This window comes from Saccopteryx bilineata, chromosome 4, assembly GCF_036850765.1.
Source record: "Saccopteryx bilineata isolate mSacBil1 chromosome 4, mSacBil1_pri_phased_curated, whole genome shotgun sequence".
NCBI classification, from domain to species: Eukaryota; Metazoa; Chordata; class Mammalia; order Chiroptera; family Emballonuridae; genus Saccopteryx; species Saccopteryx bilineata.
In genome coordinates this window covers 164720876-164734982 of record NC_089493.1, presented here as the reverse complement: position 1 = coordinate 164734982, position 14107 = coordinate 164720876, and the positions used below count along the sequence as shown (strand labels likewise).

Below are 14107 nucleotides of genomic sequence, written 5' to 3'. Positions count from 1 at the left end.
CGATGCTCTGCCGCAACCAGAGCCACTCTAGCGCCTGGGGCAGAGGCCAAGGAGCCATCCCCAGCGCCCGGGCCATCTTTGCTCCAATGGAGCCTTGGCTGCGGGAGGGGAAGAGACACAGAGAGGAAGGAGGGGTGGAGGGGTGGAGAAGCAGATGGGCGCTCTACTGCCCTTCTCTTTAAGAAAAAAAAAAACCCGTCCCTGGCCGGTTGGCTCATCGGTAGAGCGTCGGCCTAGCGTGCGGAGGACCCGGGTTCAATTCCTGGCCAGGGCACATAGAAGCGCCCATTTGCTTCTCCACACCCCACCTCCTCCTTCCTCTCTGTGTCTCTCTTCCCCTCCCGCAGCCAAGGCTCCATTGGAGCAAAGATGGCCCCCGCGCTGGGGATGGCTCTGTGGCCTCTGCCTCAGGCACTAGAGTGGCTCTGGTAGCAACATGGCGACGCCCAGGATGGGCAGAGCTTCACCCCTAGTGGGCGTGCCAGGTGGATCCGGGTCGGGCGCATGCGGGAGTCAGTCTGTCTCTCCCGTTTCCAGCTTCAGAAGAAAAAAAAATAAAAGAAAAAAACTAAAGGTTAAAAATAAAGGTGGGGAAAACATTCTTAAACTTTGTAGGAGGTTTAAGTAGAAACATTTCTATAAATAAAGGTTTGCCATTATCTGGGAGATAGCTGTTACAGGTTTATTTATCACTAGCATAGTTTATGATCATTTCTTTTTAAATGCTATCAAATAAAAATATTAAACATTCTTTTCTACAACTTGATATATCAACAAAGTAGGACCTACGAAAACAAGCTATCATTGACAGAAAACCATTAGGAATGCCACTGTACACAAAAAGCTTTGTGTTGTTGCTGTTAATAGTCAGAAGTTGGAATTAAATAAAAGTGGGTAATTAGTAAAGGCCAAAACGAAACTGCAGAAGTAAACTGGCAAGGATTTTTTGTGCATGTTACATTAAAAAAAAATTATCACCTGACCTTCAGAGGTAGACCATAAAATTTTATCCAACTATTTGATATACCATGTAATACACTTGGACCTAAACATTTCAAAAATAATTAGAGCCCTGGCCGGTTGGCTCAGTGGTAGAGCGTCGGCCTGGCGTGTGGAAGTCCCGGGTTCGATTTCCGGCCAGGGCACACAGGAGAGGCACCCATCTGCTTCTCCACCCCTCCCCCTCTCCTTCCTCTCTGTCTCTCTCTTCCCCTCCCACAGCCAAGGCTCCATTGGAGCAAAGATGGCCCAGACGCTGGGGATGGCTCTGTGGCCTCTGCCTCAGGGGCTAGAGTGGCTCTGGTCACAACAGAGCAACGCCCCGATGGGCAGAGCATCACCTCCTGGTGGGCGTGCCGGGTGGATCCCGGTTGGGCGCATGCAGGAGTCTGTCTGCCTCCCCGTTTCCAGCTTCAGAAAGGTACCAAAAATAATAATTAGCCTGACCAGGTGGTGGCGCAGTGGATAGAGCATCGGACTGGGATGCGGAAGGACCCAGGTTCGAGACCCCGAGGTCGCCAGCTTGAGCACGGGCTCATCTGGCTTGAGCAAAAAGCTCACCAGCTTGGACCCAAGGTCGCTGGCTCCAGCAAGGGGTTACTCGGTCTGCTGAAGGCCCGCGGTCAAGGCACATATGAGAAAGCAATCAATGAACAACTAAGAAGTCGCATCGCGCAACGAAAAACTAATGATTGATGCTTCTCATCTCTCTCTCCGTTCCCATCTGTCTTTCCCTGTCTATCTCTGCCTATGTTAAAAAAAATAATTAGAAAAAAAGAGATATAGAGAATAGGTAGTCCCTTCAACGGAGAATCCCAACATTTTAAAAAAGGCTGCTACAACTAATTCTTATTATTTCATGTTATTCCAATTTTACTGGTAAATACTTACACATGTCTAAACATTAGTATTTGCTATTTTTTTATCCTTAGCATCTTAAACTCCCAAGGGTTTTTTTTTTTCAATTTTTATCCCCCCCCCCTAGGTTTTAAAAAACCACGAACAGCTTCATTTTTGGTTATGTAACACGAACAAGAAATCCACCAGCACCAAAAACTTTAAAACTCAAATCTTTAGTAGCACTCTTTAGAACACTCTAAATTTAAAAAAAGGAATAATTTGTTAAAGCATGCAAAAAAGTGTAACAGTGAATAAAATCCACAACTGACAAATATATTGGTTAACATTCCAAACATGTATAACCAATGAACATGACCTAGGTTTTTATTGGTATTCACTTCAGAAACTTGAATCCACAGATATAAGCAGTATATAACCAGAAAGTTACAAGTAAACACAGATTATACATGCAAATTTCTGTTCACAAAGGTCACATGTGCAGGTATATGAATTAGAAGCGTGCGTCTAAGATTATGGCCAAACTGTTTTTAAAATGCAGAAATGTAAAATTACACCTTGAAATATGAAAAGATGGTCTACACACTTCAAAAATTAAATGTTGCTTATACCAGATGTATGACAGCTACAGGATTCAAGTGACAAGCAATAAAGTCTCAAGAAATTAATACTGGTCCAAGAGAACGGGAATATTTTTACATTTCACTGAAAATACATCGACTACCAGAATACGAAATCTAGCAGGAACTGAGGGAAAAAAATTACAAAATCTAAAGCCAATTACTTAATATTTCTTATCTAAACAACAGCATAACAGTAAAAGAAAACTGCACCTGTATTTTAATTGCTAATCTTAATTATGTATGTTCTCCAAAATGAAATGCAATTAAAAAAAAAAAGCTTCAAACTCCAAATGAAAAGTCTGCAAGGCTCAGATGAAAATGTGGAATGTTTCAGATGAAAGTAATAAAAATACAATTGGTTTTGTTCTTTATTAAATGGAATCAAAAGTTTTGACATTTCTTTGAAGCTTATAACTACTAAATTTCATTTCTTTGAATAGTTTTACGTTATCTTTTTCTTAGTGGTGCAAGTTGTCTTAAGTAGCTTACGAAGTCAGTCTCTACAAAGTACTTTTCTGTTATTCTGATAAAACAAAAACAATTCTTTAACTTAACCGTATTATGTGTTTTTACTATGACACTTAACACATGAACAGACATCTATTATTTTTTCCACTAAAACAGAAGAGTACAATAGTTTTCTTCTAACTATCAATATTGGATTTAAAAAAGGTTAACATTAAAAACAAAGAACCATTATTTTCTTTGAAATCATTAAGCTTCTTGCACATCTTATGCTTCCTTCTTCTGCCTGCGTTCTTCTGCCAATTTATTCAGAAATTTCTGAAAGAAAAAAAATTACAGGGATTGAGTTATGTAAGAGAAACACAAATGAATTAACTCTAAAATAAAACAGTATATCCAAGTTTAGGGATCTGAGTGTAATTTAACTCTATAATCTTATCACTATTTTATTTTATTATTTATTTTTTTCACAGAGACAGAGAGAGTCAGAGAGAGGGATAGATAGGGACAAACAGGAACAGAGAGAGATGAGAAGCATCAATGATCAGTTTTTCGTTGTGACACCTTAGTTGTTCATTGACTGCTCTCTCCTATGTGCCTTGACCGCGGACATTCAGCAGACTGAGGAACCCTTTGCTCGCGCCAGCAACCTTGGCTCCAAGCTGGTGAGCTTTTTGCTCACACCAGATGAGCCAGCGCTCAAACTGGCAACCTCGGGGTCTCAAATCTGGGTCCACCGCATCCCAGTCTGACATTCTAATTCACTGTGCCAGTGTCTGGTCAGGCTCTTATCACTATTTTAAAGATTCAGTTATTCCTGTTAGCATACAAAACTAAAGTAGATTCAGGAGACCACAATAAGGCATGGGGAAAAGTTAAAATGTGAAAAAACACACACACATAATTATCTCAATGTACAGTTAACATTAACTTAGAGATAATAAAACAACACCAAGTCACACAGAACTACTGCTAGTACAAGAACATAAGATTAGTTAAAATGACATGCATTCATTCAATACCCCTTCCACTAAACCAACTAACTGGGCAACATTTTCTTAAAAGGCCAGCAGTAAAATTTTAGGTCTATGGGCCATTTAATCTTTACTTCAGCTATTTGATTCTACCATTACAGCATTAAAAGTATCCATGAACACTACTTAAATGAATGCCTGTGGCTGTGATCCAAGAAAATTATAAAAGGTGATGGCTGGGCTGCAAGTGTAGCATGCTGACCCATTATCAGACCTGTAACTTCTAATGTTCCCAGACACCAGAGATCTGTTAAGGTATTAATGAAAGTACAAATAAAAAAAACTTTTTAAATCTAGATCTAAAACATCTAAAATGTCTTTACTTTTGACTGAAATTTATGAACTGTAGTTATTGTAAACTGATAAATATTAGAAGAGAATAGAAATATCCTTAAAGAGAAAAAAAAAGCCCAGTTAGAAAACTATCAAGAAATTTATATTTAGCAAGACATTGTATTACATCAGTAATTCTTTTTGTCAATTTTTTATTTATTGAATTTAGTGAGAAAGAAACAAAGAGGGAGGGAGGGAGAGAGAAACAGAGGGAGAGGAGAATGAGGGAGAGAAAGGGAGAAAGAGGGAGGGAGAAAGTGAGGGAAAGGGGAGAGGAAAAGGGAGAGTGAGAGAGAGAACTGTCAATCTGTTCCTGTATATGTCCTGACCTGGGAATCAAACTGGCAACCTCTGCACTTTCAGCATAATGCTCTCATCAACCAAGCTATCTAACTAGGACCCTAGTCAGTAAGCCCCGGCTCACGAGCCACATGCGGCTCTTTGGCCCCTTGAGTGTGGCTCTTCCACAAAATACCATGTGCAGGCACTACCTCGATAAGGAATGTACCTACCTCTATAGTTTAAATTTGGCTCTCAAAAGAAATTTCAATCGTTGTACTGTTGATATTTGGCTCTGCTGACTAATGAGTTTGCCAACCTCTGGGCTAGGGCATTAAGTTCACAATTATTTGAAAATAGAAAATAAAAGAGCGTGCCACCTCCTACAGATTACCTTGAAAACTAAAATGGCTAAAAAATATTAGAAAGCATGCTTTCTTTATGAAGTACCCAGAGATCACATAATATGTATCTCTAGGTAATACATAGTTTCTCCCACCAAATAGATTCATATCAAAAAAGATAAAATATATGAAATTGCTCTTGAAAATTGCCACCATTCTTTTTTCATCTCCATGATGTCAACAACACACACACACACACACACACACCAGTGGTTCTGAACCACAAGAACTAACCACTGTGATGTTGTATCATTAAGTCTATAATCTTTATACAAAAATAGCAGACTGGCAGTTGAAAAACACTGGTATAGACAGCGAAGAACACATATTTAAAACAAGTAATACATTGCACTGCATGGTATCTGCATTCAGCAGTTTATTCCTGCTGGGTGTTCAAAGCACAGTGCAATAGAAATTCAGTATCTGGCAACATTGGTCTTCTTGGCTTTGTGCATGCTAAACCTGGTATTTCTATTGATACAGTATTAATAAATAAATAAATAAAATAAGTGATACAGCCAAGAAGTAGATTTCCTAAATTCAATGCTACCTTTATCCACCTAGTGAACACTGCACATATTTCTAATTAAATAGTTTTGTAGTTTCGTATTACAAGGCAGTGTGAAAAACCAAATTACCTACAATTTTAAGTTCTTTAACTCCTACTTTAAAGTTTCCCCCCAATATCTATTTCAGTCCTTAAGCCACTAAATAAAATACCAAATTTTAAAATCTCGAAATAAGGCCTTGGCTGGTTATGTCAGTCAGTAAAGAGTGTCATCCTCAAACGACAAGATTGCAGGTTCGATCCCCACTCAGGGCATATATAGAAAGCAACCAATGAATGCAGGACTGAGTAAAACTAATGAATTTTTCTATTCCCCATCCCCTCTGTCTCTTAAAAAAAAAAAAAAATTTCATACAGGAATTTGTTATTGTTTTGTGCATTATTTCTTTACCCCTCTAACTTTATATTCTGTTGGTCAAAAACTTACTGAAGTGTCATTATTAATAAATAACTTAGCCTGACCAGGCAGTGGAGCAGTGGATAGTGTGTCGGACTGGAACACAGAGGACCCGGGTTTCAAACCCTGAAGTCGCTGGCTTGAGCGCGGAGTCACTCACTCTGCTGTAGCCCCCCGGTTAAGGCACAATGAACTAAGGTGTCACAATGAAGAACTGATGCTTCTCATCTCCCTTCCTATCTATCTCTCTTAAAAAAAAAAAAAAAAAAAGAATGTATTTTTGGGAAGAGGCTGAATAGATGGTTCAAAAATTGATTAAACTGCTTATGGCCCATCAATAAAGGGGGGAAAAAAAACTGTATCTGAGTCCACAGGGGGTACTACACACATTTTATTTTCCATTAACTGAACATGATTTTTTTTCACAAAAAACTTTTTTAAAATTTTATTCATTTTTAGAGAGGAGAGAGAGAGAGAGACAGAGAGGGAGAGAGAGGAGAGAGAGGAGGGAAGAGCTGGAAGCATCAACTCCCTATGTGCCTTAACCAGGCAAGCCCAGGGTTTCGAACCGGCAACCTCAGCATTTCCAGGTCGACGCTTTATCTACTGCGCCACCACAGGTCAGGCAAAAAACTCTCCTTTTTAAGATTTAGCCTTACCTTTAACTTTTGATAATGGGGAAGGCTGCTGCAATGAGTATTCTTGGCAACTTCTTCATTTGTATAAAAGAGTGAACACAGCTTACAGTAAAACCCTGTTTTAGGTATCACATATTCTATACCTAGAACACAAACATACATTCTTACAAATTCAGGAAGCTGAGTATTTTAATTAGCGTTCTCAATATTTTTTTTGGTGAGAAGTCCAATATGGCCTACGCTAAAACAAAATCCAACAAAAACCATGACATTATTAGTAAATAAAATTGTATTTAATTGATGTTTAAGACAGAATTGTACTCTTATAGACAGAAATATAACAGGTAAACAAAACAAAAAATAAGGTGAAATTCTCAGAAAGCTTTGAGGAGAAATGAGTACATATTGTGTAATGGTAACAAAAGAGAATACAAAATCAGGAGACAGGTAAGGAAAGAGAATATATCAATGAAGATTTATAAATTGTTCTGTACAGAAATAAACTGAAAATGCTATCAGAACTTATGTCAAAACCAGTTAAAATTTTTATATATTGATAGTAAGAGTTTGGGGAGGGTGAGAAGGAAAAAACAAAGCCTTAAATCTCACCAACAGGAACATTGGGCTGATACGGTCCAATTCTATACTCATCTGGAATTGTACAGTCCTCCTTGCTTTCATCACTTTGGCCATCTGCATTTTCACTCGTTTCTTTGTTAGGATCATCAGCATTCTCAGCAGATTCAGCGCCTGGTTCTGTAGTTTCCTCATTTTTAATCCCATTTTCCAACGCTGCTTCATTTTCTTGATCAAGTTCCTCGATTTTGTCCACCTTAATTTCAACCAAACCATCATCATTTGTCACCAGATTTAAATGTCATGCCTGATTTACGAAGTTTCTGAAGTTCCAAATCTTCCTCATCATCAACCTCATCTAGAGTGACAAAACTTTCCACATTCCCTGGGAAATGACGCTGTTAAGAAAGATAAATTTACTCTGCAACATTATCCTGCAGCATCCCTTCCATTGGTTTTATTTAAAGGGAATGGGATGGCGTCTGTCTTTATTCCTTCTCTCAAAATACTAAATCTCCTTCTCCCAAAAATCACTAAAAAAACCCAAAAAACCCAAAAAAACCCAAAACCCACACAAAAAAATAAGCTTATTTTTTCCCCTTCTTTTTTCAAGTCAGAGGAAGGGAGACAAGACTCCCACATGAGCCCCGACAAGGAGGCAACCCCCACCTGGGGCCATGCTCACAACTGAGCTATTTTTAGTGCCTGAGGCAGAGGTTCCAAGGACCATCCTCAGTGCCTGGGGTGATGCACTTAAACCAATCTAGCCAAGACTGTGAGAAGGGAAGAGAGAGACAGAGAGAAGGGAGAGTGAAGAAGCAGATGGTCACCTCTTCTGTATGCCTTGACCAGGAATTGAAACTGGGACATCCAAATGCCAGGCCACCGCTCTACCACTAAGCCAACTGACCAGGGCCAAAACTAAGCTTGTTTTATTTTTTTATTTAATTTTTGTATTTTTCTGAAGTTGGAAATGGGGAGGCAGTCAGACAGACTCCCGCATGCGCCCGACCAGGATCCACCCGGCACACCCACCAAGGAGCGATGCTCTGCCCATCTGGCACATTGCTCTGTCTCAGCCAGAGCCATTCTACTGCCTGAGGCAGAGGCCATAGAGCCATCCTCAGTGCCTAGGCCAACTTTGCTCCAATGGAGCCTTGGCTGCAGGAGGAGAAAGAGAGACAAAGGAGAGGGGGAGGGATGGAGAAGCAGATGGGCTATTCTCCTGTGTGCCCTGGCCGGGAATCAAACCCGGGGCTCCTGCACGTCAGGCCGACGCTCTACCACTGAGACAACCGGCCAGGGCAAAACTAAGCTTATTTTAAAACTAAGTAATGGAAAATTTGCTTTGCATGGCCTGACCAGGTGATGGCACAGTGGTTAGAGCATGAACCTGGGATACTGAGGACCCAGGTTCAAAACTCCATGGTCACTGGCTTGAACCCCCAGCTCAAGGCACAAATGAGAAAGCAATCAATGACCAACTAAGTATCGCAACTACAAGTAAATGCTTCTGAACTCTCTACCTTCCTGTGTGTCTGTCCCTGTCTCTCTCTCTCACACATTTTTTTTGCACTTTGTGCAAAAAAGTCTTGCACAAAGAGCAGAAAATAAATGTATGAAGACATTCATATTCTACACTTTCTGAGATTTATACTCCTAGGGAATATATTTTTAAAAATTAGTTATAAACTAAATGATGCCCTTTGGAAGACAGTATCTTATGATAAAAGTGTTGTTTAAATATCCACTCTAAAATTGTAGTGGTTAAGAAATCAGGCTCTGGAGCATGACTGCCTAGGTTTAAATTTTGACTTGGCCATTCAGAAGCAGTATGACCATGGGCAATTTATGGAACTTCTCCATGCCTCAATTTCCTCATTCATAAAATAAGGCATCTATTGCATATGGTTACTGTAAGGATTAACATACACAAAGAACTCAGAATCTTATAGCATGTAGGCCTGACCAGGTGGTGGCGCAGTGGATAGAGTGTCAAGACTGGGATGTGGAAGACCCAGGTTTGAGACTGCGAGGTCGCCAACTTGAGCACGGGCTCATCTGGTTTGAGTAAAGCTCACCAGCTTGTACCCAAGGTAGCTGGCTCGAGCAAGAGGTTACTCGGTCTGCTGTAGCCCCACGGTCAAGGCACATGTGAGAAAGCAATCAATGAACAACTAAGGTGTCGCAATGAAAAACTAATAATTGATGCTTCTCATCTCTCTCCCTTCCTCTCTCTCTGTTTAAAAAAAAAAATTTTATAGTATGTACTAAATGCTCAAAAATAAACTCTTTAAGAATCTGGAGGTAGGCCCTGGCCGGTTGACTCAGCGGTAGAGCGTCGGCCTGGCGTGCGGGGGACCCGGGTTCGATTCCCAGCCAGGGCACACGGAAGAAGTGCCCATTTGCTTCTCCACCACCCCCCTTCCTCTCTGTCTCTTTCTTCCCCTCCCGCAGCCAAGGCTCCATTGGAGCAAAGATGGCCCGGGCGCTGGGGATGGCTCCTTGGCCTCTGCCCCAGGCGCTGGAGTGGCTGAGGTCGCAGCAGAGCAACGCCCCGGAGGGGCAGAGCATCGGCCCCTGGTGGGCGTGCCGGGTGGATCCCTGTCGGGCACATGTGGGAGTGTGTCTGACTGTCTCTCCCCGTTTCCAGCTTCAGGAGGGAAAAAAAAGAATCTGGAGGTAAAAATCAATTCTCTAATAGCTGAATGTTGTTTATAAGAGATAAAATAGAATTACAGAATCTCACTGCAGGCCGTGGTTGGTTAGCATCGTCCCAAAACACCAAGGTTGTAGGTTCAATCCCTGGTCAGGGCACATACAGAAAGCAACCAATGAATGCACAACTAAGTAAAAGAGTAAGTGAATGCTTCTCTCCCTTTCATTCTCTTTAAAAGCAAACAATAATAATTTTAAAAACTCATTTCAAGAGCCATTTAACATAAGGAGAATCAAAAGCATTTTAATACTCTCTAACCCTTAATGCAGCTGGTTAGTATACCACAGGTCTTTGGTTTACTGGGGATTTTTTTTGGGTTTTGGGGGGTTTTTTTTTGCATTTTTCTGAAGCTGGAAACGAAGACAGTCAGACAGACTCCCGCATGCGCCCGACCGGGATTCACCCAGCACGCCCACCAGGGGCGAAGCTCTGCCCACCAGGGGGCGATGCTCTGCCTATCCTGGGTGTCGCCATGTTGCGACCAGAGCCACTCTAGCGCCTGAGGCAGAGGCCACAGAGCCATCCCCAGCACCCGGGCCATCTTTGCTCCAATGGAGCCTTGGCTGTGGGAGGGAAAGAGAGAGACAGAGAGGAAGGCGCGGCGGAGGGGTGGAGAAGCAAATGGGCGCTTCTCCAGTGTGCCCTGGCCAAGAATCGAACCCGGGTCCTCCGCATGCTAGGCCGACGCTCTACCACTGAGCCAACCGGCCAGGGCGGTTTACTGTTCTTTTTATCACGTATTTTTATATTCATGTTTATTTGCTATGCTCTTATTTGTAACATGTTCTAAGAAAAATATATATATTTATTTTTTGTATTTTTCTGAAGTTGTAAACGGGGAGGTAGTCAAACAGACTCCCGCATGCGCCCTACCAGGATCCACCAGGCATGCCCACCAGGGGGCGATGCTCTGCCGCAACCAGAGCCATTCTAGCACCTGAGGCAGAGGCCATGGAGCTATTCTCAGCACCTGGGCCAACTTTGCTCCAGTGGAGCCTTGGCTGCGGGAGGGGAAGAGAGACAAGAGAGGAAGGAGAGGGGGAGGAGTAGAGAAACAGATGGGCTCTTCTCCTGTGTGCCCTCGCCGGGAAACAAACCCAGGACTACTGCACGCCAGGCCGACGCTCTACTACTGAGCCAACCGGCCAGGGCCTAAGAAAAATATTTTAAAAATTATTGAAGTATCTGATGAAGCTTATGTTTCTCAAAACATACAAACAAAAAAAACAAACAAGTTTTCAAGGTCAACAATTTTTGAATGAGTGGGAAAATGTTTCAAGTGTCTTTGGTTGGCTAACTTATTGCAAACTCCACCCCATGCTTTAAAAAACAGGCCAAACTACAGCTGCCTGCAAGTACTTAACACACTACCACAACAATATAGAAAAATACATAGCTGTCTTTCTCCTTCTATTACTAAAAAGTTCCCAAGTATTGGCATTTTTTGGCAACTAAAAGGTCTTGTTTAATCTATTTATTGCAGAGTTCAGACTTAAAAAAGTTTATATTATAGTTCATATCTAATATTTTCTTATATAAATAACCACTTCTCTTTGACCTTGCTAGAGTAGATAATTTGAACATTTACCTGTTCTAGTTTTCTATTAAAACAAGTCAATGTACAATCTTCCTTTACCTTTTTGAGTTTTTTCTTTGTAGCTGAAGCACTCGCATCTTTTTTCACAGCTTTGTCTGAAGGTTCCTTTTTCCCATCAGAAGTCACATCACCTAAATTAGCAAGGTCTGTCTCATCTCCTACTGAACTGCCACTTTCTAGCAGTGCTGCTGCTTCTTCTTCATCTACAAGTAGCTCATCTTCAGATTCAAGAAGCATGCTAGGTTCTTGTTCTGCCTGATCGTCTTTTGTATCTTTTTCACCATCTTCACCTGACTTTTCTTCTTGCTCTTTTCCTTCAGTTGTACTTTCAGTCTTCTGGGAACCATCAGTTTTGGATTTCTTATCACTTGGAGATTCTTTGCCATCTGGAGAATAAGATCTTTTTCTGAAATCAATAGATATTTCAATTAATTCTGAGTTGGAAAACAAAAGTTTACTATACACACAGACACACACAGATAATGAAATTACCTGGATTTATCTTTTCTCAATAAGTCAATGCCTCTGTTAGGAATCTAAAAGACAAAATTTTGCGTTAAATAAATGAATGAAAATATTCATCTGCAGTATAATTATCCAATTTAATAATTGATGACCATCCTTCATATAATCAACTAAGCTTATACAATCCCTACAGACATACCTAGAATCTAAGCTACCTACAGTCAGCAGTTCATTACAATCGACATTTCAATAAAGCAGTGGATAATAAACATCTTTGGCAGAACTCTTGTTTAAACAGAATCTAAAATACAACAGCCTATTCAGGCAGTGACACAGTCAATAGTCAGCCTGAGGTTCTGAGGATCCAGGTTTGAAACCGAGGTCATGGGCTTGAGCGTGGGATCCTAAACACGACCCCATGGTTGCTGCTTGAATCCCAAGGTCTCTGGCTTGACTGGAGCCCCCTGGTCAACGCACATGAGAAAGCAATCAGTGAATAACTAATGTGCTGTAACTATAAGCTGGTGCTTCTCATTTCTCTCCTTTCCTGTCTCTCTCCCTTTCTGTGAGTCTCTCACACACATAAACACACAAAAGCAGTAAAAGGTGCTTTTATAGAACAGATAAAAAATTGCTGCTACTGAGGAAGACTGAAAAAAGAAGAGATTGCTATTTTAATAACTAAACACTATAATACTCTTTTACCCCATTATTATTATTTTTTTTAATTATTCATTGATTTTAGACAGAGGAGTGAGAGAGCAGGAGAGAGAAACGTGGGAGGAACAGAGCGGGAAACATCAAGTCATAGCAGTTGCTTCTTGTGACTTGAACAGGCAAGTCCAGGGTTTAGAACCAGCAACATCAGCATTCTAGGTAGATACTTTATCCACTGTGCCACCACAGGTCAGGCGACCCTATATTCTATTTTTGCCCATTTAAGACAATAAATAGTGAGATAGGCTCCTGCAGGCGCCCAGACTGGAATCCACCCAGCAATCCCCATTTGGGGCTGATGCTTGAACCAATTGAGCAATTGGCTGTAGGAGGGGAAGAGGGAGAAAGAGGGAGAGAAGCAGATGGTTGCCTCTCCTGTGTGCCCTGACCGGGAATCAAACTTGGGATGTCCATATGCCAGGCAGAGAGACACTCCAGCATGTGGCCAACTGGGATCCACCCAGCATGCCCATTAGGGGGAGATGCTCTGCCCATCTGGGACATTGTTTCGTTGCAACCAGAGCCATTCTAGTGCTTGAGGTGGAGGCCACGGAGCCATCCTCAGCGCCTGGGCCAACTTTGCTCCAATGGAGCCTTGGCTGTGGGAGGGGAAGAGAGAGAGAAAGAAGAGGGGGAAGGGTAGAGAAGCAGATGGGCACTTCTCCTTTGTGCCCTGGCCGGGAATCGAACCAGGGATTCCTCACGCTGGGCCAATACTCTACCAATGAGTCAACTGGCCAGAGCTCCCTATATTCTTTTTTTTCTTTTCTTTTTTTTTCATTTTTCCTAAGCTGGAAACGGGGAGGCAGTCAGACAGACTCCTGCATGCGCCCGACCACCAGGCATGTCCACCAGGGGGCAATGTTCTGCCCCTGTGGGGCGTTGCTCTGTTGCATCCAGAGCCATTCTAGCGCCTGAGGCAGAGGCCACAGAGCCATCCTCAGCGCCCGGGCAAACTTTGCTCCAGTGGAGCCTGGGCTGCGGGAGGGAAAGAGAGAGACAGAGAGGAAGGAGAGGGGAAGGGGTGGAGAAGCAGATGGGCGCTTCTCGTGTGTGCCCTGGCCAGGAATAGAATCTGGGACTCCTGCACGCCAGGCCGACGCTCTACCACTGAGCCAACCAGCCAGGGCCCCTATATTTTTAATGACAACAAATCAAGTACTACATACCCTTAGTACCAATTTTTTATATTTTTCAGACAGGTCAACTTTCACACATCTCCCCTGAAACCAAAGGGCCTTTTTCAAACAGTGGTCAACCATTGCCATTGCATCTTCTCTGGTTTCCATCTCAATAAAGGCCTTAAAAAAATTAGAAAACATTATTTTTCACAGAATTGTATAAGAACTCTATTGTTTTATTGTTTTTTCTATTTGGTTCTTAGGATAATTAAATCTTTAAGCACATAAACATTGGTATGTTAAAAGTCACCCAA

General features: G+C 41.8%; 1 protein-coding gene and 1 non-coding gene across 8 annotated transcripts in view; one reads left to right on the top strand and one right to left on the bottom strand.

Annotated features, from left to right (window-relative positions):
• Positions 1-2179: 2179 nt before the first annotated feature.
• The window catches only part of MATR3 (matrin 3), a 36713-nt gene continuing 24785 nt past the window's right edge, over positions 2180-14107 (bottom strand). For all 7 annotated transcript variants that reach the window (XM_066272618.1, XM_066272616.1, XM_066272621.1 and 4 more), the window contains 6 exons: positions 13842-13973; positions 11983-12026; positions 11530-11896; positions 7208-7430; positions 6620-6741; positions 2180-3263 (listed from right to left, as the gene is read on the bottom strand). In XM_066272618.1, the coding sequence (XP_066128715.1) occupies positions 3213-3263; positions 6620-6741; positions 7208-7430; positions 11530-11896; positions 11983-12026; positions 13842-13973 (939 nt within the window). In that variant the 3' untranslated portion in view covers positions 2180-3212. The remainder of the gene's footprint in view (positions 3264-6619; positions 6742-7207; positions 7431-11529; positions 11897-11982; positions 12027-13841; positions 13974-14107) is intronic.
• LOC136337112 (small nucleolar RNA SNORA8) lies at positions 5343-5480 on the top strand. The gene has a single exon (XR_010731815.1). It is a non-coding gene; the product is annotated as a small nucleolar RNA SNORA8 (small nucleolar RNA).